A 23,517-nucleotide genomic window follows, 5' to 3' on the forward strand; every position below is an offset into this window, starting at 1 on the left:
TGAGTAATTTGTGATAAAGAAATGACTCGTCAGTGAGACGATGAGGAATTTGTGATAAAGACAGGACTCGTCAGTGAGACAATGAGTAATTTGTGATAAAGACATAACACGTCAGTGAGTCAATGAGTTAGTTGTGATAAAGACAGGACTCGTCAGTGAGACGATGAGTGATTTGTGATAAAGACAGGACACGTCAGTGAGACGATGAGTAATTTGTGATAAAGACAGGACTCGTCAGTGAGACGATGAGTGATTTGTGATAAAGACAGGACTCGTCAGTGAGACGATGAGTGATTTGTGATAAAGACAGGACACGTCAGTGAGACGATGAGTAATTTGTGATAAAGAAATGACTCGTCAGTGAGACGATGAGGGATTTGTGATAAAGAAATGACTCGTCAGTGAGACGATGAGTGATTTGTGATAAAGACATAACACGTCAGTGAGTCAATGAGATAGTTGTGATAACAACAAGACACGTCAGTGAGACAATGAGTAATTTGTGATAAAGACAGGACTCGTCAGTGAGACAATAAGCAATTTGTGATTAAGAAATGAATCGAAACATTAAGAAATACCAAAATAATAACTTAACCATAATTCAAACTCAAAATGGATTAAGCATTGACAACATAAACACAGCAAATCACAGGGTTATAGTTTAAAATGAAATAAAATACCATCTAAAACTCTGTATAACATAAACAACAGGTGAAATCAAAACAAAAGGGCTGGTGGACATCTAGACAAACAGACGACTTATCAGGAATAACTATCAGGGAAGGTAACAACAGGGGACTGACACCGAAACAAAGTGGAAAACAACATTGGATGATGGCCATTTTGATAAACGGACGACTTGATCAGGGATCATAATCAAGGGAGGTAACAACATCGAAACAAAAGGGAAAACAACAATAACTCAGGAACATCTAGACAACGGACGACTTGATCAGGGATAACCAACAGGGAAGGTAACAACAGGGGCTGACACCGAAACAAAGGGGAAAACAACATCTGGGGGACATCTAGATAACGGACGACTTGATCAGGAATAACCAACAGGGAAGGTAACAACAGGGGCTGACACCGAAACAAAAGGGAAAACAACCATAACTCAGGAACATCTAGATAACGGACGACTTGATCAGGAATAACCAACAGGGAAGGTAACAACAGGGGCTGACACCGAAACAAAGGGGAAGACAACATCTGGGGGACATCTAGACAAACGGACGACTTGATCAGGAATAACCAACAGGGAATGTAACAACAGGTGCTGACACCGAAACAAAGGGGAAAACAACCATAACTCAGGAACATCTAGACAACGGACGACTTGATCAGGAATAACCAACAGGGAAGGTAACAACAGGGGCTGATACCGAAACAAAGGGGAAGACAACATCTGGGGGATATCTAGACAAACAGACGACTTATCAGGAATAACTATCACGGACGACTTGATCAGGAATAACCAACAGGGAAGGTAACAACAGGGGCTGACACCGAAACAAAGGGGAAGACAACATCTGGGGACATCTAGACAACGGACGGCTTGATCAGGAATAACCAACAGGGAAGGTAACAAATCGATAATAGGTGATCCCGGTTTCCCTCATCCCAAGAAATATCAGATAGATGTCATTGCACTTATAAGTGTTTATATTTCCGGTAGATGTGAACAACTGGAACTATGATGATGATTTATACACAACTTAACAATTCGTCTGTTTATTGTACTGGTATTAAACTCTATGGTATCAAGAGTGTTTTTACGAATCTCGGACCCTTTGAACTAAGCCACATTCAGTGTAACTAAAACAGTGTGTACTTAAGGCAAAAGTACATTAAGTCATATTATTACAGACGTCCAAGTGTTTTTAAGTTGATCCTTCTATTAGATACCCGGAATATTGGAGAATAAAATAAGTTAGGCAAATATATATCTTTGTGTTTTAAGCGCCGAAATAATCATATATAATTTTGCCTCAAGATAGGTTGATACAAACATATCAGAGCTGTACTTTCATTTATATATTTTATCTGTTTTAAAGACATGTCGAATGGTTGAGATTGTATAATTATAGGATAAAAGGTATATATCAGTGTACTTCCTGTCTACAAATCAGTGGTCTTTATAAAGCTAATATGTAAAATCGTATACGTATATAATTAAAGTATTGATTGGCACTATTTGCCGTTTCTATAGTACTAGTATATCATGCTTGTATTATCAATGAAACATATTGTATACTATATTATTTTATCATGCATTTAAGATAAATGTATATGAATATTATCTATACTTAATAAATATGTCAGCGTTCATATAGATTTTATCCTGGGGCTTACATCGAGGATTTGTATGAAGAATTTCTTTCAAAAAATCCTGAAAAGTTTGTGGTCAACGTAATGAATGTTAAAATATCAGTGCATAAACACTGTGATTATCATTTAATATGAATGGCATCATTTAAGTAACTGTAATGCATTGTGCTATTTTTTAAATGAGATACCATATAATGTGTTCTTCTACATAAAGATATATATTCTTGATTGATATTATGGTTTGATTGTCCATCACTATCTGTACTATTGTATTATTGTATATGTATATGTCTACTCTCCAATGTGTCTTGTAACACAAGGAAATAAAATAATCTGAATCAGTGTACATGTATTTCACATGAATATTCATGGGTACGATTCAAGTTTCGGTTTACCCAATAAAACATTTAATACTCGGGTGGTGTTACCTGTTCCAGGAACCCTACGCCCTACCTGTTAATTAAAAATCGGTGTCCCAGAGTGTAACTGCATCAGGATGAACCTGAACAGAGAAAACAGAATGAATTTATATACGTGATGCGCCATTGATGGAATCCTTTCTGTAATAATCCATGAACTCTGAGATGTCTACGAGCATTGGTGCAAATTAACTAAGCTAATTTATTCTGATATTAAAACTCTGCATGTATTGTCCAACTACACACCGTTAGACATATTAATGATCCCTAATAAAATGTTTCGAGCTGGGTTTTTAATTGTATCAGAATTATCTTGATGACAACTGTAAAACACGTCCTATTTGATATGCACAAGGGGTAAAGGTGTTCAATGCTACCAAGATTACCTTTAGGATACCATTGTGTTATAACAAAATCATAATATTCTATGACGTCACTAAATATTTCCAATCACTAGGGTGGCATGATGGTATTCAAATATATCTCTATAATTATAACTCAATAATGTTGTGAACACCATAGAGATTCGTGGATTAACATGTGTTGACAAACTATAGGCAGGACGCGTTATACTTCTATGAACCGGAGAATGTGAAGAGGGTACCCAGTGGTGTCTGTATTAGTTTATAATCGACAATGACTGGATGTTTACCTGAGAAACGTTATGACGGTACCCAGTGGTGTCTGTATTAGTTTATAATCGACAATGACTGGGTTTTTACCTGAGAAACGTTATGACGGTACCCAGTGGTGTCTGTATTAGTTTATAATCGACAATGACTGGGTGTTTACCTGAGAAACGTTATGACGGTACCCAGTGGTGTCTGTATTAGTTTATAATCGACAATGACTGGGTGTTTACCTGGGAAACGTTATGACGGTACCCAGCGGTCTCTGTATTAGTTTATAATCGACAATGACTGGGTGTTTACCTGGGAAACGTTATGACGGTACCCAGCGGTCTCTGTATTAGTTTATAATCGACAATGACTGGGTGTTTACCTAGGAAACGTTATGACGGTACCCAGTGGTGTCTGTATTAGTTTATATTCGACAATGACTCGGTGTTTACCTAGGAAACGTTATGACGGTACCCAGTGGTGTCTGTATTAGTTTATAATCGACAATGACTGGGTGTTTACCTGAGAAACGTTATGACGGTACCCAGTGGTGTCTGTATTAGTTTATAATCGACAATGACTGGGTGTTCACCTGAGAAACGTTATGACGGTACCCAGTGGTGTCTGTATTAGTTTATAATCGACAATGACTGGGTGTTTACCTGGGAAACGTTATGACGGTACCCAGTGGTGTCTGTATTAGTTTATAATCGACAATGACTGGGTGTTTACCTGAGAAACGTTATGACGGTACCCAGTGGTGTCTGTATTAGTTTATAATCAACTATGACTGGGTGTTTACCTGGGAAACATTATGACGGTACCCAGTGGTGTCTGTATTAGTTTATAATCGACAATGACTGGGTGTTCACCTGAGAAACGTTATGACGGTACCCAGTGGTGTCTGTATTAGTTTATAATCGACAATGACTGGGTGTTTACCTGGGAAACGTTATGACGGTACCCAGTGGTGTCTGTATTAGTTTATAATCAACAATGACTGGGTGTTTACCTGGGAAACGTTATGACGGTACCCAGTGGTGTCTGTATTAGTTTATAATCAACAATGACTGGGTGTTTACCTGAGAAACGTTATGACGGTACCCAGTGGTGTCTGTATTAGTTTATAATCGACAATGACTGGGTGTTTATCTAGGAAACGTTATGACGGTACCCAGCGGTCTCTGTATTAGTTTATAATCGACAATGACTGGGTGTTTACCTGAGAAACGTTATGACGGTACCCATTGGTCTCTGTATTAGTTTACAATCGACAATGACTGGGTGGACACCTAGAAAACACGTTAAGGAGTTAAAGGAGTATACCCATTTATTGATTGCACTTGAGACAAACTGTTAATATGTAATATATTTATAATGTGAAAAGTACTTATGATTACACCCTGAAACATAAGAAACATCAAACATCAAACAAATGAAATATGTGAGACATGTAAAAATTTATTGATAAACTTACGTATATTGTTTGAAGCATAAATATGGGTTATAGATACCTATATCTCGTTTTACAGACATATAGCCTTTAGATAGTTCTAAACAATATATGTTAACAGTTCCGAAAATAAGTCTTAGAACACTGTTATAGAATATCCTTGTGCTGAAGTACCATACAAGCCAATAAAATATGTTTGACGGGAAATGACTCATTGAATGAGACCTTCCGACACTGGTCCAGGCCCCTTCTAAGACAGACGGGGACACTCCCGTCTCGACGACTGCTTTATAGCAAGATCATTACTAATAGTTGGTCTTATCGAATGGTATTTATTGTCTACATATCGACTCAAATGATTTTACTAAATTTTTAGTTACAGATGTTTTAGAATCACATAATGTGAACGTTAAGCAGGAGTAACACTTCCATTTGTATAGACTCTGGTATGTGTCGGGCAGCGGACAGAACTCAAAGCCTTCCTCACAAGGGCGAACGCTCAACGATGGCCAAATGTGGGACAGTATCAAGAGAAGAGGAAAAGGAAGAGGAAAGTCGTATAAAAAGACAAGGTCCCATATTTAATAGCCCCTTATGAATCGATTCTTACGCCTATAATGTATATATCTACATGCAGGACAATGATTTTTGGACAGAGTTTTATTAGGAAACAGTTGTAAAAGACAGCCATCAGTATCAATGTTAGCCATGTAAAATTCGAGTCGTAATATACCGTTCGATATAAAAACATATAAAATATTAGAACATAGTTTACAATATACCTGTATTTGGTAATTGTAATACATCTTTCTAACATTGAACGAGTCACATGTCTTTGTTAACTTTAAAAGGTTCTTCTTTAATATTTTTACCAAATAGCCATCAGAATTGATTCGTAACACAATAAATTTACATTTCATCTTTGATAAAAGTATTCATTAGCAAATATTTCACAACCGTCAACATCAATATTAATCTTTATTAATAACTGCATTTTACAAATTCAATGTCGTATCAATAGTTATCTTAATAGCTATGGTTTACACTAACTGCCATTGTTAGCATAAAACTGAATCCAGAACCAGAACGAGTCGAGATCACTGTGGACTTTAGCTAGTTTCGTTTGGCTGATAGTCATAACCTCTTTGCTCTGAGTGCAAATAAAAATTAGAAAAAAATAATCCAGAACCATGTTTATGTAGAATATTCGTTAATGTCAATACCTAACCTATACAGTATCATTTTGTTGCAGGATTTCTGCTATTGTTAAGAGATTCACAAACAAATCCTATGATTATTCGTCATTATATAAATATCACATGTTTGTTATATGTTACACATCGCTCTACATCCTGTTTATTATTTCAGCCTGGTACATACATGTACTATCCCGGTTCTTGTCTAAAATATAATATGCGGTTATTTTCTGAAAGCGATGACGTTTCTGGAATAATTTGAGTTTTCTGTTAAAAGAGTAAAATGCTCCGATAAGATTTTCAATTGAATCTACCAAGTTTGTACCTGTCCTTTAACAAAATGTGTACATAGCTATTGCGCAATGGTGTGAAAGGCACGTATACCTTGAAAACGACTACCTAGCATATTTCTATTTTTAAACATTACGATGTACTGTCAGGGTTTAGTTCCGCCATCGGTTTCACAAAATACTGATCAACAAGCTCTTAATTCAAGTGTTACTTCAAAGTAACATTCTGTTACATCACCTGTGTCGAATTTCAAAAAGCTATGGAAAACCAAAAAAGTTCATTGACAAACAGACTTATTCTATTCCAATACATTGGTACATTCAAATATATAATGTAAAAAGGATCACTTATATGTACATGAATCATGTACATTGTATTCATTCAAAGACATTAAAACTTTTCTGTATTGGAACACATTGGTACGAAAGCTTAAAAGGGGAAGTGTTCGTACTACTTTTTATCTCGTTCGTAGACTTTTTTTTAACTCATCCGTACGGCTTAATTTATTTTCCTTTTAAAAATGACATGAATTAGCTTTCGAACGTTGGTGGTGTGCCTTTCTGTCTGTACACACTAAAAGGATTTTTATTTTAGAAAACATATATTCTTTGAGTGGGCCTGGAGATAAATGAGAGCGGGACATTAATAAAGGCATAGCTCATCTGTAACGTACACGTGTTATACAATGTATCTCTTTTCTAAGGAACGAAATGAAAATAGTTCGGGATTACATATAACACAATCTAATTAAAATCTAGATTGTCATTCTCACTATGTTACATGAACATCTAACAACATCCCGTAAGGGGTCACGTCGGGGTGACCTCTTGGATGAATTAGCCAATCAAATGACTACTTCCAGAATCTTGGAAGTGAATTTTATATGTACGAATTAGCATGACTAGAGTGCATAGCATGCATAGTATGTCAATTACTAGCAAAACGTATCGTGACGAGGGTAATAACATCTCAAAGGATGAATATGGCGCTGGTTTTACCCTGTTTGGATTTGATCTGACATCTGACCTTTCAGAAATGGGCACATTTTATCTTATAATTAAAGGAAACTTGTCTTTGGAGGTACATATCAGAACAGCCCTACCCAATACCATCAACGTTGTGGTGTATGCTGAATTTGAAATCATAGAAATAGATCGTAACTTATTACTTGTAAAATTATTTTTGATTATAGTGCATGATGAATACTTTAGAAATAGAACTGATCCTACAAGTCGTTTCTCCTCATTGTGCAGGGGTGTAAGCTAGGAGTACATTACCTACATGTCTTTTAAGTGTTACTAGTCTCATGGCTTGTAATATTGACCCAGATAATATCAATTTCTTAAACCAGCAATGTAAAACATGGATTTATAATCCCATTGCAGTACAGCATTTGAACTATCTAGTGTGTGGTCAACATTGTATATATTACTTGGTTCACCGAGAAATGGGAATGACCATGAATGACATCACCGAATATCTTCAATCAGAATGGCATGTCAATACTTACATTGTAGATGGTTTTGTAAGGGACTTTGTACTTGACTTGTTGTAATAGAAAACTGTTCATACCCAGTAATATCTAGAAATATACTTATAAAATGTAAATTATTATAAATCTTTGTTTTTGTTTTCTTTGCATGTATGTTAATAAATTATTATTAATAAAAAACAACCAAAAAACAACAAAAGCATGTCTGTCCACTCTGAAACGGCTCAACCAACCCTGAAAACTCGATTGATTGTGTCAATTGCAGTCAATGGTATCATAAACATTGTGAAAAGGTTACTTATAAAGAAATAAAAGACATAAGTGAAAACCCAAATTATTGTTTTACCTGTATTCCTTGTAGGGCCATGGATGATGCAGAATTCGGCTCTACACCCCCCCCCCCCCCCCCCCCCCCCAGTCTTCAACCACATCACCCCATTGGCAAGGGGACATAAAAACCATTCACTGAGGCCCTCAGCCCTGATGATGATATTCATCAACAACTAGATGAGGAGGAAACTATACAGAAAAACCCTTTGACTGTCTGGGGCAGTACACCATACAAATTTCAGGACACCCATCCAAGTGACATCAAAGAGGGGTTCTGATGCTGCATTCAAAGAGTGTAGTCAGCAGTCTACAATGTAACAAACTCCAAAACACGCAGAACAGTTAAAATTTAAGCAGAGGAAGACAAAACCAAAGACCAATATCATTGACTATCTTGAGGAACAACTCAGCAAATGTAGAACAAGTATTCCCCTAATGGAACAATGAAATATTGACCTCAGGCAGACCATTGAAATTCTTCTCTCCAGACAAAGCCAGAAGGAATCAAGCTTGCTTCTCGCAAACCAACTCTAATAATTGTAATTGCAGCATGTAAACAACAGCATTAAAATCATGCTAACATCTAAACTGAATAACTTTAACGAAAAGCTGAGAAAGACCATGGAAATACATCAGCTAAAACTTCAACAACAAGTAGAAACTAACAATATACAAATGAAAACCCACCTGAAGATGAAGCTTCAGCAAAACAAACAGCAGCATTTTAGGCCAAGGCAGGGCAAAAGCCAGGAAAGGCAGAAAATCTCTCTAGGCAGCATGAATATACAAAATACCAAGTCAAACGAAAGTTATATACTAGAAAGTATGGCTAAATGTGAAATTCTATTAATCCAAGAACACTGGCTCTTCTCAAAAGAAAAACATGTCCTTAAAGACATCAGTTAAGTTTACAATGCATCAGTCAAGGCGGTAGATGACGGGGACCCAGAAGTTGCCTACAACAAGAGGAGAGGATATGACGGTGTCGAAACTCTCTGACATATAGACATTAATCAAGCTGTCAAAGTCATGCCATATGGAGGTAACATAATTATTGTCACTGAAATCATTACTGACCCCAAACCTCTCTGACTTGTTAATGTGTGCATGCCCTCTAGTAACGACCTGTCGGAATACAGAGATGTGCTTGGACAACTGCAAGAAATTCTTGACAAATACTCGATGTCACACCTAGTTATCATCGCCGGAGACCTGAATGCAATGCCGCCTAGAAAACAGTCGCCAAGAGACCTTGCTCTAGAGGAATTTGTCAAAAGGAACTGTCTATACTCGGCTGCCTCGTCAGATACCCCGACGTTCCACAGCCATAATGGGAAAGCATTCTCACATATCAACCACTTCCTGCTTCCAAGGACTTGGGAGCTCCAGAAACCAGTATCCATCTCGGACATGGACCCTACAAACACCTCGGATCATATACAAATCTTCATAAAAATTTCACCTATAACCTCAATAAGAGTAAAACTACGACAGCGCCACATCGAACCGAAACCCAATTGAACAAATGCAATATGGACGTATGCCAAGAATCCGTGGCAGCTGATCTTAATAAGCTCATCGCTAACCAGCCTCATAACAGTGCTGAGAAAGATCCACAAGTTCTGGAAGTCGCGCTACACAAATCAGGCGAAGCCGCAATACCAAAATACATGAAGCAAATTACAGCGAAAAAAAGTGGGAAAAGCAATCATAAATGAGGACATAGCTAAAACCGTCAAAGAAGCTAAAAAAATACAAGCAAATCGGAAAAAATCCAAAAATGAGATAGATGCCAAAATCTTACGAAACAAAGAGACTTAAATCAAAAGGAAAATCTGAGCTCTACAGCGAAGGGCCTATGCATCCAGGCGTGACCAACTCAACCGTGAAATCATGGAATCATCATCAAGTGACAGCAAGCTATTTCATAAACTCGTCAATAAACAAAGGGCTGCAAGTTCTGCGAACACCAAAGTCATCTGTGTAGATAATCTCCTTTACTCAGAACCCCTCCAATCTTAGAGCAAAGGCACAAGCACTTTCAGAAGTTAGCCACACCGACTGCCCCTGAGGAACATACCGTAACTTATGTAGAGAGCAACTTTCAAAGATTCAAAATGATATCATCATGGAAACAGAGCTATCCAAAAGCACAAAGATACAACCTATATCTAGAGCATAGGTCCAAACAGTCATCAAGAAACTCAACTCTGGCAAAAGCCCAGGACTCCAAAGGTATAGCTGCAGATCTAAAATATGCAGGAAATGAGCTATCAGTCGTGCTCCCTCACAGCTCTAACTCCTTGATAAAATTGACATAACAAAAACGATGAGGGAAGGTATACTACTCCAATACTAAACAAGAGGCCCAATGGCATTAACGGTCATCTGACTCCAAATTAAAGACCCCTATACCATTGTAGTATGTATTCTCTGTAGCGAATATAGTGGCAGTGTTTGCCATGGTGGCCATCTTGGAATTTAGACCAGCTCGAAAAAAACAACACTTGATCACCACTATCTCAGGATCATTCCTGGTAAGTTAGAGCTGAATCCCACTGGTGGAATTTGAGAAGTTTGAAATAGGTGTTGTTCAGGAAAACCGTGATTGCGCAATCATGTTACAAAATGGCCGCCATGGCTGCCATGTCAAAGTTTTTACGAGGCCGAAAAATAACAACACTTTGTTAGCTCTCCATCCTTAACACCCTCGCCAATTTTCAGCTCAATGGCACCTGTGTTTTTCAAGATGGCTGCCACGGCGGCCATCTTGGATTTCTGACCGACCTGAAAAATAACAACACTTGGTCAGGACCATCCAAGCATCATTTCAGGCAAGTTTCAGCTCAATCCCAGTATTGGAATTGGAGAGGTTTGAAATGTGAAAAGTTAACGCACGACGCACGACGCACGACGTACGGCAGACGGCGCACGGCGCACGACGACGGATGAAACATGATAACTATAGGTCATCCTGACCCTTCGGGTCAGATGACCTAAAAAGGAAAGGACAAAAATATTCTAGCAAACTACAGAGGTATCACAATCACCAATGTGTTCTCGAAAGTTTTCGAACCAGTTATCAAATCTAGACTAGAAGAAATTTTGGACCCAGAACAAAATCGACTCCAAAGAGATTCACATCAGATATCTCACCACTTAGGGGTGCTCTAATGGTCTCAGAAGCAATCATAAATGCTAAAGACAACGGTATAGACCTCTTTCTAGTGACGCTTGATGCGGAAAAGGCATTCGACACAGTTAACCTTGAAATCCTGTTCATCATATAGGTTTTAAAGCTCTATGGATCCTGCTAGGAAACATGTACAAAAAATCCAGCATTAAAGTCACATGGGAAAACAACCTTTCAGAGGAAGTACATCTTAAGCAGGGAACTAAGCAGGGAGCTAAACTCTCAACCACCCTTTACAAAGTTTATAACAACTCTTTCTACCACAATACCCTGTGTTATTCAACTCTCAGACCATCAGTTAATCATTACAGCTGTTGATTAACAATCTGTTTATACCACACGTGGTATAAACTCTGTGCGCATTTCGATTGGCTAACACGGTGAACTTTGACCCAAGCTGCAATTGTTATTGACGTCATCAATAATCTAATGACGTCACATCACCGGGTCCCGGACGTCACCGGTACACTTTTTTGCATACGCGAAATTATACTTGGCCACGTTTCCCTTTGATTCAAGCCGATATTATTGTGGTAGAAACAGGTCACACGACTCGTGATTGTTGGATATGGAATTTTTTTCACACTCGTAAGTTATTTTTTAAAAGTTGCAAAAAACACTCGCTAAAGCTCGTGTCTTTTGTAACTTTTAAAAAATAACTTACTCGTGTGAAATAAATTCCATATCCAACAACCACTCGTTGTGTAACCTCTATTTCTACCACAATACCCCGTGTTATTCAACTCTCAGACCATCAGTTAATCATTACAGCTGTTGATTAACAATCTGTTTATACCACACGTGGTATAAACTCTGTACGCATTTTGATTGGCTAACACGGTGAACTTTGACCCAAGCTGCAATTGTTATTGACGTCATCAATAATCTAATGACGTCACATCACCGGGTCCCAGACGTCACCAGTACACTTTATTTGCATACGCGAAATTATACTTGGCGACGTTTCCCTTTGATTCAAGCCGATATCATTGTGGTAGAAACAGGTCACACGACTCGAAATTGTTGGATATGGAATTTATTTCACACTCGTAAGTTATTTTTTAAAAGTTGCAAAAAACTCGTGTGAAATAAATTCCATATCCAACAACCACTCGTTGTGTAACCTCTATATCCTGAACAGCATTAGAAGCACGTGAATGTGAACCCATCTATGGGACATAAACGTATTGTGTCCAACTTGAGCTGATGATAAAGCTCTGCTAGCAAACAGCTCCCATGAAATACAAGTTTGGCCTTGTAAATCATCATAGCTGGACCGAGTTATTATCAACCCATCAAAATCGGACATAATAGTATATACTAACAACATGAAAAACCAGGACATATCCATCCACATAGGGCAAGACACAGTTAATCCAAAATACCATCTATGCTCTTCTAGGAGCAGGCTTGTATGCAAAAAGTGGCATGTCACCAATAACAACACACATGCTCTGGAGGTCATATGCCGTTCCACGTCTAACTTACGGGCTAGAAGTTATGACCCTATTAACAGCTGACACAGAAAAATCGAGGTAGTCCAAAGGGAAATTCTTAAACAATTTTAAGGCCTTACCTCAGCCACAACACGCACAGCAGTATACACTCTAATTGGAGCTGAGCAAATTACCATAACCCTCGAAAATAGCATCCTAACTTTCTTCTTAAACATTGCCAGTAATAAATTCTCTATCGAAAATGAAACTATCCGCCGGTCACTTATAATGTGCAATCACGTCAGTTCGGTCTTTGCTGCAAGAGCGGGAAGACTCCTAGACAAGTACAACTTACCATCAGCGTGGTCACTCCTCCAATACCCTCCTAAAAAGCAATATGGAAAAGAATGTTAAAAGCGGCAACAAATGACCATTGGAAAGAGAAAAAAAGCCTAGACAACTAAAGCAAGCATTCATCTTTACGCTTCAGTACCAGCCCCTGTCCAGAGCTCATAATACACGGGCGAGTGTCAGCCCGTCTTCAAGAGATGTCAAAGCTGCAAAAATCAAAGCACGCTTATTTACCAAAACATACAACCTGCAATGCAGAACTGCAAAGTTTAACAACATCAACAACAACCCGGATTAGACCTGCCTACTTTGCATAAAACAAGGACAAGAACATCTCACACTTTCTAACCCGGTGCTCTAAGTTGGAAGAAAATAGATCAATTAAGCTGCAGAAAATTGCCAACCTGCTGCTGAAGGAATTGGGACCTGGAAGCTTCAATGATTTCAGATGGAAAAATCTTCTAGTACAACTTATACTAGATCCAACGTCAAGTAAACTGCAAGAGGTCACAACCTTTAGTAGGAAGATAAAGTATGAACTTAAAAGGTGAACAATGATGATATAATATGCTCTTCGCCTGAAGCGCGCAGCGATCCTGTCTGACGAGTTCAGTGTGTGAACAAAGCAGGTAATTCATGAACTTAAAAAAAAACTCTTATCTGTTCAAAACTTTTTACAAAGCGTTTTCTCTTTTTTAGAGCCTTTTAATGTCTGACCATTTTCTAAATCTTTTATATTGCTTTCATCAGATCCATGAATTACTTGTATATACTTTATAGCCATACCCACATGTGGTGTTGATCAGCTAGATACTTTTTTCAACACCATATGCATTATCAATACGATGGCCTCACCCTGTGTGGTTTTTACAAACAAAAATATGCATGTGTATTTTAACAATTTTTCGATGATACCAACGTTCTCCAGAATCTTATGGATTTTCTGGACAGCTCTTAATAAAAGAAAGAGAGAGAGAGAGAGAGTGAGACAAGATGGCATCTATCGGGTTTTCCCCCCCGCAAAATTCGGCAGCAAAAAAATCCTCCATAGTGCCAGCATACCACTCGTTACCTCAATGAAGCACAGTGATGAAGACACACATCAGTATGATCTCCCCCCCCCCCCCCCCCCCCCGGCGAATCAGGGAGACCTTTGAAAAATAACAAACAACGACAAAAATATTTGGCATCAGTTTTCCTAAATAAGCTCTCGCCATGGCTTCCAGCATACGTTTAATAGTTAAAGACATTAAATACAACATGTCCATACATTAACTGTCAACCACCGCATGACACTTAGGAATGTTTATTGCGAGGTATAATTTAAATAATAATAATAATAAGACACGAATACTGTTTAAGTGTTTCGACAAAGTTATCTTTTTCATGGAATCGAGATTTTTGTAAAATACGTGACCTCGTGAAATGAGGGTATGAACACTAACCCTAACCGAAATACATACCTAGACAGAGCATCAGTTTAGATTTGAGCATTCACCCCTATAATGAGGCTATGGACCATAACTCTAACCCTTAAGGAAAAATAAAAATATGAATAGACGATATATCAGTTTTATCAATGAGGCCATCCACTTTTAGTGGACTCCTGCGATGAGTATGCGGTGTGAAAACCGCGTGTAACCCCTCGCTATTTGAGTACTTATATATACACCTACTGTACGGTTTATATATTAAGTATTAATGTGTTCGTAAAAACAGTTATCGAAAGCTAATCCAGTATGTCAGCATGAATAAGCACGTTCACAATAGGCGTTTTTCCAACAAGTTTACTTGCTAACAAAGTTTCTTTTCAATTAAAATGATCTTAGGTATTTCTATATCTTACCATGCGCTGATTTTTTTTTTTTTTTTTTTTCGTTTTGATATTTTATGCTCCAATAATTTCACCTCAAGCCTCAATGAGGTAGAAGAGGTATTAGATGGCGTTAGTTAAACTTAACGCCTTAATTGATCAAATAAAATCATTTCAATCAAACATCACCTTAAAACCTATTATACTCTATCGGTCCAGATCGGTGAGCTATGACAAAACTTAAAGTACATCATCAACAACTAACAACCAATACTACTGGACGACTCTACAGGCATTTAGTCACTGGTGTAAGGGGAGGTAACTCAGATCTGGACACCTGTTGGCTTTTCTTGCCAAGCTGGTCGTCTGGTGTAGGTGACAGGGCCAGAGAAAACTCGGGCTAAATATCGACATGCTCTGTTATTTCACGGAATGAATGTGTATACCCCCGCAACGACGTTAGGGATGTATACTGGAATCAGGTTGTCTGTCCGTCCGTCTGTCTGTAGACACACTTTGTCTGGACAACTCCTCCTAAACCGAAGGGCCGATTCCAATGAAACTTCACACACATATTAATGATCATGCATGCCACTTTCTTTTTCTAAAAATTATGGTTGCTATGGCATCTGGTCACTATAAACAGGTTTTCCGATAAGAACCATAACAGTAAATTTGTCCTGACAACTCCTCCTAAACCGCAGGACCGATTTCAATAAAACTTCACACAAATATAGAGGACCATGTTAAGATGTGAGTATTACTGGATTATCTTCATTGTGAACAACACATATTTCAGACATTCTGAATTTCAGAAATATCGGCATGCACGGGTTATCTTAGCTAGCCTCTAATTAACATGTCCAATTCACCATTGTGATCGCCTTTTGCCCGGCGTCGTGCGTCGTAAACAATTTACATTTTCAACTTCTCAGTTACCAACAGACCCTTTGAGTCTATAGCATGCGGGGATGAAGGGCTATCAAGTTTGTTCAAATAGATGACCCTGACCTTCATTCAAGGTCATAGGGGTCAAATATGCTTAAATCTTTAAACAACTTCTTCTTAAAAACATTATGAAACATAAATATATACTGTCAAAACATGTATAAATAGAAGTCGATAATATAGACTCTTCTGCTTTAGTCTATGTATACTTTTATTTTGTTATCAGTTTGTTTTATAGCTTCTTTTGACGCATCTTGGTGTTGTCATTTAATTTCGCAACCTCACGGTTACACAGAGGATATATAATTATATACACACAATATACCTGATAACACACCAGATAAAACTCGTTGGGGTGGTTGATCCAATGAGATTAGACTTGAATGAGTTTACATTTGGTCACTCAACCATATCGTTGAGGTAAAAGAGTTCCACGTATTTACAATTATATCTTTACAACCTTGGGCCTATCTATTGTAACATGAGCTGGCCAATTAACGTACAAATGTATTTTCACTCAGGTGCCTTCACAATGAATCAATTTTATTGTAAAATAGAACGTATTGTGTTTGAAAGTACCCATTTTCTAATAAATAAAATGGTGTATTTGTTATCAGTTTGAAATTAAGAACATCCATGTATGAAGTGTCAAGGAAAATATATCATTCAACAGATAAAACTTCACTTCACTAGAAAAAAATAGAGAATTTTGTACCGTTTGGGAAATTTTGACCCACAGCTTGAATAACTTGATAATTTGTGTCTTCCTCATCACGTGAATTCGAAAGTGCCCGTTTTCTAATATAAAATGAAGTATTTTATAAACGTCTGACCGATCGAGCGATTTGGAAATTCAGAACAACAAGGTATGAAATGTCAAAAAGTACCAGCCATACCACCATCTGATTTCCTCCAAAAATCTAGACCTAAAAGAGGCATCAGAACACCACGAAACTTGGGCAAATGGCTTTATATCAACAAACATATTGTGGACACAATATGCAACCAACAACAGTAAACCATACCAAGTACAACGAGCCTCAACAAATCAACAGGAGTTGACTGGAATAATTTGGAAGATTCGGTTGTGTGCGCCAAAACAGTCGAGATATTCAAAGTATCCCTATGACAGCAGTGCCAATACAGGCATTGCCCTCTCTCCGTGGCGTAAAAACCAGAATTGGGACCGTCGACGTAACGATACAGATACAGTTCTATACAGATACAGATTTTGAAGTGAAACGGTGTCAAAATGATGAAAATATGTTCGCTTTTGAAACGTTGTTTCACTTGGAAAGTCGAATTGACGCACGTGCTAAATATTCCATAATATATGGAACGCCAAATTAACATGTATTCAATTAATTGAACTTTTCCCCCAAATACAAATGTAATTGAAGATAGGTTCAATTGAATTAAAGATAAGTTTAATGCAATTAGAGATAGGTGCAATTCAATTAGAGATATGTACAATTCAATAAGATATAGGTTCAATTTAATTGAATACATGTACATGTATAGGTACAATTTTATGGGCGAGTACAAAACCCGGAATGCACTCAGGCATGAAGAGATTTTTCATAATATTTTGTATTTATTAGGACATATCTCACTTATTACTGAATGGAATTTTGTTTGGACACCAGCAGTAAAAGGGTTGATTTATCAGCTTTAAAATGGTATAAGTTATATTTAACAGTATCAAAAACTAGAAGTGAAAGTGGTGGCCGGAATGAACCCATATGAAATAAAAATGTCAATATTTACAACTGTTTTCGTTATAATAAATACCCATATCTCAAATGATACTGAACAGATTTTTGTTCGGGAACCACCAGGAAACGGAGAATTTAGTACTCTTTCACATGGTATAAACTGTTTGAATACATGTTCAATATTACTTGCAAAAGTGGTGGCCGGAATGAATTGATGTGGTGTGAAAAAGGGACACCACTTGTTCCAAAAAGAAATTAAGATTTCAGTGAGAAGATTCTGATATGTGTAATATTAGCGAAGACAATGTACGACTTGTTAAAACACGTAAAGTCGCAGATAGCACAGAGTCGCTACAAAACCCATGGGTAAATAACTTAAAAGCCATAAACTTAAAATTTCCAATAAAGAATGGATTTGTTCTGATATTATAAATGCAGGACAATCAATAATGTCCAAACAATTTCCTGGTTTGAATGGTTTTCAGTTGACAAACTTAGCTCCAGTATATGATTCAAATAAATGTAAATGGAAAAACCAAATAACTTTTCAATCTGCAGTTTCATCTTCTGTTTAAATTCACCATAATGGAAGAGAGACCACTGGGTTTCAAGTTTTCAAACAAGTAATGGAGATATATCCGTTCTAGACAGTTTAGCATAAAAACAAATCATACAGTTAATACTCCGTCAATCGAACTTCAGCTTTGTAGTATTTACGGTAATAATAAAAGTTAGGCTGTAAAAATTCATTTAAATAAAACAATAAGGCGAAAATATATTAACTCTCATTAAAAATAAAGGGATAAAAAACTTAAAAATAAATAAATAAATAAAAACGGGCTCTTAAGTAGAACTGCGTGCACGTCGCAGAGACTGGTAACATTCTAACAAATTGGCTAAAAGTTCTATAGGTTTTTTCCCTGTCCGAGTTACTTCCCTTATATTACAGAACTTACAATGTAGCTTGTGTTGTTTTTACATTCACATTTTGTTCAAAATGGCGTCCGTGAATTTCACCTAGGTTCATTCCGGCCACCACTTTTGCACCGAATTTGTAATGAATATTAATAAAAAATATATCAGCTTAAAGCCTATAAAATGATCTTTTCTAGGGTGTGTCCCGAACAGAAATCGGTTAAGTAATAAAAGAGTTATGGGCCAATAAAGATGGAAGTTTACATGTAACTTTGATGATTTTATCAATTTTTCACACCACATCAATTCATTCCGGCCACCACTTTTGCAAGTAATATCGAACATGTATTCAAACAGTTTATACCATATGAAAGAGTACTAAATTCTCCGTTTCCTGGTGGTTCCCGAACAAAAATCTGTTCAGTATCATTTGAGATATTGGTATTTATTATAACGAAAACAGTTGTAAATATTGACATTTTTATTTCATATGGGTTCATTCCGGCCACCACTTTCACTTCTAGTTTTTGATACTGTTAAATATAACTTATACCATTTTAAAGCTGATAAATCAACCCTTTTACTGCTGGTGTCCGAACAAAATTCCATTCAGTAATAACGGAGATATGTCCTAATATATCCAAAATATTATGAAAAATCTCTTCACGCCTGAGTGCATCCGGGTTTTGTCCTCACCCCAATTTTATTAAAATAGGTTTAAATAAGACTAATTGAACCTGTCTTCAATTGATTTGAACCTATCTCTAATTGAATTGTACCTATCTCTAATTGAACTGAACTAGTTCAATGGCAATTACAGACAGGTTCACTTCAATTCAATTGAAGTTCTATATGTTTAATTAATTGAACATATGTTAATTTGGCGTTCCATAAAAATACAGCTACTGTAGCTGTTTTCCGTCAATGCCATAGATCTACAGCAAATACATTTGTAGGCCTAGATCTAATACTATATATATATGGTTGGTGTATTCCGACAATGCGGTGGCAGTTGCAGGATAAAGAAAGTTCCAGTCTCGCGCATGAGTCTCTGTGATATACACGTCTCTGGTAAAACTGCAACCGAGAAAGAGAGATAGCTCTCAGTCTAACTATAAAACAAAATCTGAAAGTGCATACCGTAACGCGCTTATAGGGTCCGACTCACAGCCAGTTTTCCATAGTTTTCATAGTGCAGTGATTTCTATCGTTTGAAAGTGCCGCTTTAATTTAGGCTTAATATGTTTTTTGGAATCTATATAACCTATTGTTGTTAGTCGTTATCTTTTCTAATTGTGTTTTATGCTGATTTGTATTAAAGACGTAAATTTAATAACGGTATTAAATAGCTAAACATCCGAAAAGTTCCGAGTAGTATTGTTGATCCTCACTTAAACGTCCGAAATGTTCCGAGTAGTATTGTTGATTCTCAGTTGGAAAAATGGCAGCGGTGAAAAGAGCCAGGATGTTTAAAATTTGGGTTATCTGCTATTCTTTCCGAGATCTATTCGCCTGAGGACACGAACATTCAGGCACAATGGTAATTCATCTTTCCGAGGGTGCATAGTCTATGAAATGGCATTTGTTATCTTTCATATAAATTTGCAGAATATTGCACATCATGTCAACATTGTAACAGGTCAGTCCGTCATTAGCCACATGTTCGATAACAACTTACGGTAACTTGTAATGTTACTCGAGATATTCTTTACTGTCATACATGTGCATATATACTCAGACAGCTTTTAGCAGAGCTTGTTTGAAGTTTTCGACTTCGTTGAAGTTAAAACAAATCAGGAAAAAACCCGCAGTAGAATTACCCCCCTTAAATGGAGTAAGAATTAACAACCCCCCCCCCCCCCCCCCCCGAAATGGAGTAAAAATTACCCCCTCCCGAAATGAAGTAAGAACCCCCCCCCCCCCCCCCCCATCCGAAATGGATGGATTAAGAATTACCGAATCGGGAAGAAGTGAGGATTGAATGGACAAGTTTTTTAAAGATCTTGGTTAATGTAATGATATATACAATATAGTTATAATTCCGGATATTACGTCCATTCCGGATATTTTGGTTAGGCTATTAGGCACCGCCAAAGCACATGTTATTACAGACATGGACGCCGCCATGATGAATGCTGCACTGTAATCACCTCATGAATAAACCTGACGTTTATCGAATTATCCATGTCTTAAGATTATTACATGGTGTCAGAAGATGGAACACAAGTTACCTACACCGAAGACTCTGTCGTTGGATGGAAATGTCTCCGAGAATTGGAGAAGATGGTTACAACAGTTCCGATTGTACATGACAGCTACCGCTGGAGATGAGATGGACGAGAAAAAACAATGTGCTACGTTCCTCACATTGGCAGGTGAGACTGCAGTAGAAATTTTCAATACAATGACTTTTGAAGATACAGAGAAAGACAAAATAGCTAGTCTGATAGAGAAATTCGCTAGTTATTGTTCACCGAAGAAAAATGTAACATACGAGAGGCACGTGTTCAACAGTAGGTCACAGAAGTCTGATGAAACATTTGATGAATTTCTAACTGAACTGAGAATACTGATCAAAAATTGTGAATTTGGTGAATTGAAAGATGGTATTTTGAGAGACAAAATTGTTGAAGGAATCCGAGGTGATGGACTCCGAGCAAGGTTATTACGCGAGAGTGACCTGAGTCTACAAAAATGCATTGATTTGTGTAAAGCAGCATCTATGACCGAGAAACACATGAAAACTTTAGCATTGACTGATAGCAAGGAACAAGATGTAGACTACATAAGATCGAGGGGTAAAGCGAGAGGAACCGGTAGACATTCTAGTCGTGGCCGCGGGGGGTCGTCTCAAAAGGCAACTGCCTCGAGCTCTCACACTGACAGGTCACACACGTGTTCGTACTGTGCTATGGTACACCGAGGGAACCTATGTCCAGCCAGAGGACAAACATGTAGGAAATGTGGAAAAAGAAACCATTTCGCTAAGGCGTGTAAGTCTAAACAGAAATATACAGACAAGACACAACAGCAAGTAAATGTGGTTGAGAACTTTGAACATGAGTTATTTATAGACTCTGTGGAGAATAACCAATCCAGTACATGGATAGCACCACTAGAAGTTCAAGGGAACATCATACCCTTAAAGATTGATACAGGTTCGGATGTCAATATCATTCCCAAAGAAGAGTTTGATAAAATGAGGAATAAACCCCGGATACACAAAACGAAAGTGAAACTAACAGCATACAATGCAGGACACATAGAGGCTATAGGACAATGTGTATGTGAAGTAAAACACAAGAACAAGAAATATAATGTATTGTTCATTGTATGTCCAGGACAAGTTAAGCCTATCATCGGAAGAAAGAGTAGTGAAACTATGGGGCTAGTACAGTTAGTTCTTGCAGTGGAAAAGACACAGAATTACAAGAACACTGATACTGAGAAACCGAAAGTGAAAGTAGAAAAGCTCACACAGGACATCATTGAAAGGGACTATGCAGAGGTATTTCAAGGATTAGGTTGTCTACCAGGAAAGGTTTCAATCAAAATAGTAGCTGATGCGGAGCCAACTATTGAAGCCTGTCGAAAAATTCCATTCGCGCAACATAATCAAGTAAAAAAGGAACTGGAAAAAATGGTGGAAATGAAAGTCGTAGAAAAAATAGAAAAACCTACAGAATGGGTAAACGCACTTGTAATAGTACCAAAACCCAATGGAAAACTTCGACTCTGCTTAGACCCAAGGAATCTGAACAAATATATCAGAAGGGAACATTACAAACTCCCTACGAGAGAGGAAATCATGTCCAAGTTTGCTGGAGCAAAATATTTCTCAAAATTAGATGCCTCGAGTGGATTTTGGCAGCTCCAATTAGACGAGGAGAGCTCAGATTTGTGCACCTTCATAACACCTTTCGGAAGGTACCGCTTTAAGAGACTACCATTCGGTGTTTCATGTGCTCCTGAAATTTACCACAGAATTATACATACACTTTTTGAAAACCTTTCAGGAGTAGATACATCTATGGATGATATCATCATTTGGGGAACATCGATTGAGGAACACGACGAGCGTGTGAAACAGGTGCTTGAGATAGCCAGAAAATCCAACCTCAAACTAAACAGAGACAAAACTATGATTGGAGTAACAGAGCTCACATTCCTTGGTGATAAGATAACATCAGAAGGAATCAAACCCGACAACAGAAAGGTTACTGCTATTGTTGAGATGGAGAAGCCTGATGACAAAAAATCACTACAGAGATTCCTCGGTATGGTTAATTACTTAGCAAGATTTGTACCAGAGCTATCCAGCAGGGCAGAACCACTTAGAAAATTGCTTGTCAAGGACAATGCATGGATATGGGAACAACCTCAGCAGAAAGCCTTTGATGAACTGAAAACATTAGTTTCCCAAGAGCCTGTGCTCAAATTTTATGATCCGACCAGAGAAATCCGAGTATCTGCAGACGCGAGCCAGAAGGGACTAGGAGCAGTCTTGCTTCAAAAACATGAAAATGAATGGCTCCCTGTTGCCTATGCGTCGAGGACAGTTACAGAATGTGAAAGTCGGTACGCACCTATTGAACGCGAAGCTCTAGCCTTAACATTTGCATGCGAGCGATTACATCAGTACATTTACGGTACAACATTTCAAGCGGAGACAGACCGCAAACCATTAGTTGCAATATTTTCCAAGTCATTTAATGAGTGTCCACCCAGGATTCAACGTATGAGATTGAGGTTACAGAAGTACGACTTTAGATTGTCTCATACGCCAGGCAAATATATGTATACTGCAGACACTCTATCAAGAGCAGCTGTGAAAGGAGGTCATGATGTAACAACAAGAGCTATGAATACTGATGTTGAAATGTATGTGAACTGTATCTATGAGTCATTACCGGTGACCGAAACTAAACTGGATGAAATACGTACAGCCACACAACAGGATGGAACACTGAACCGACTATCTAGAGTAATAGTTGAAGGTTGGCCAGATGAGAGA

The 23,517-nt window shown here is 37.7% G+C and overlaps 1 protein-coding gene across 1 annotated transcript in view; it reads left to right on the top strand.

Annotated features, from left to right (window-relative positions):
- The first annotated feature begins 19,915 nt into the window (after positions 1–19,915).
- The window catches only part of LOC117317147 (F-box only protein 9-like), a 33,974-nt gene continuing 30,372 nt past the window's right edge, over positions 19,916–23,517 (top strand). The window contains exon 1 of the mRNA XM_033871943.1: positions 19,916–20,043. Within this exon, the coding sequence (XP_033727834.1) occupies positions 20,041–20,043 (3 nt within the window). The 5' untranslated portion in view covers positions 19,916–20,040. The remainder of the gene's footprint in view (positions 20,044–23,517) is intronic.

Source organism: Pecten maximus, chromosome 18 (genome assembly GCF_902652985.1).
Source record: "Pecten maximus chromosome 18, xPecMax1.1, whole genome shotgun sequence".
Taxonomy (NCBI): domain Eukaryota; kingdom Metazoa; phylum Mollusca; class Bivalvia; order Pectinida; family Pectinidae; genus Pecten; species Pecten maximus.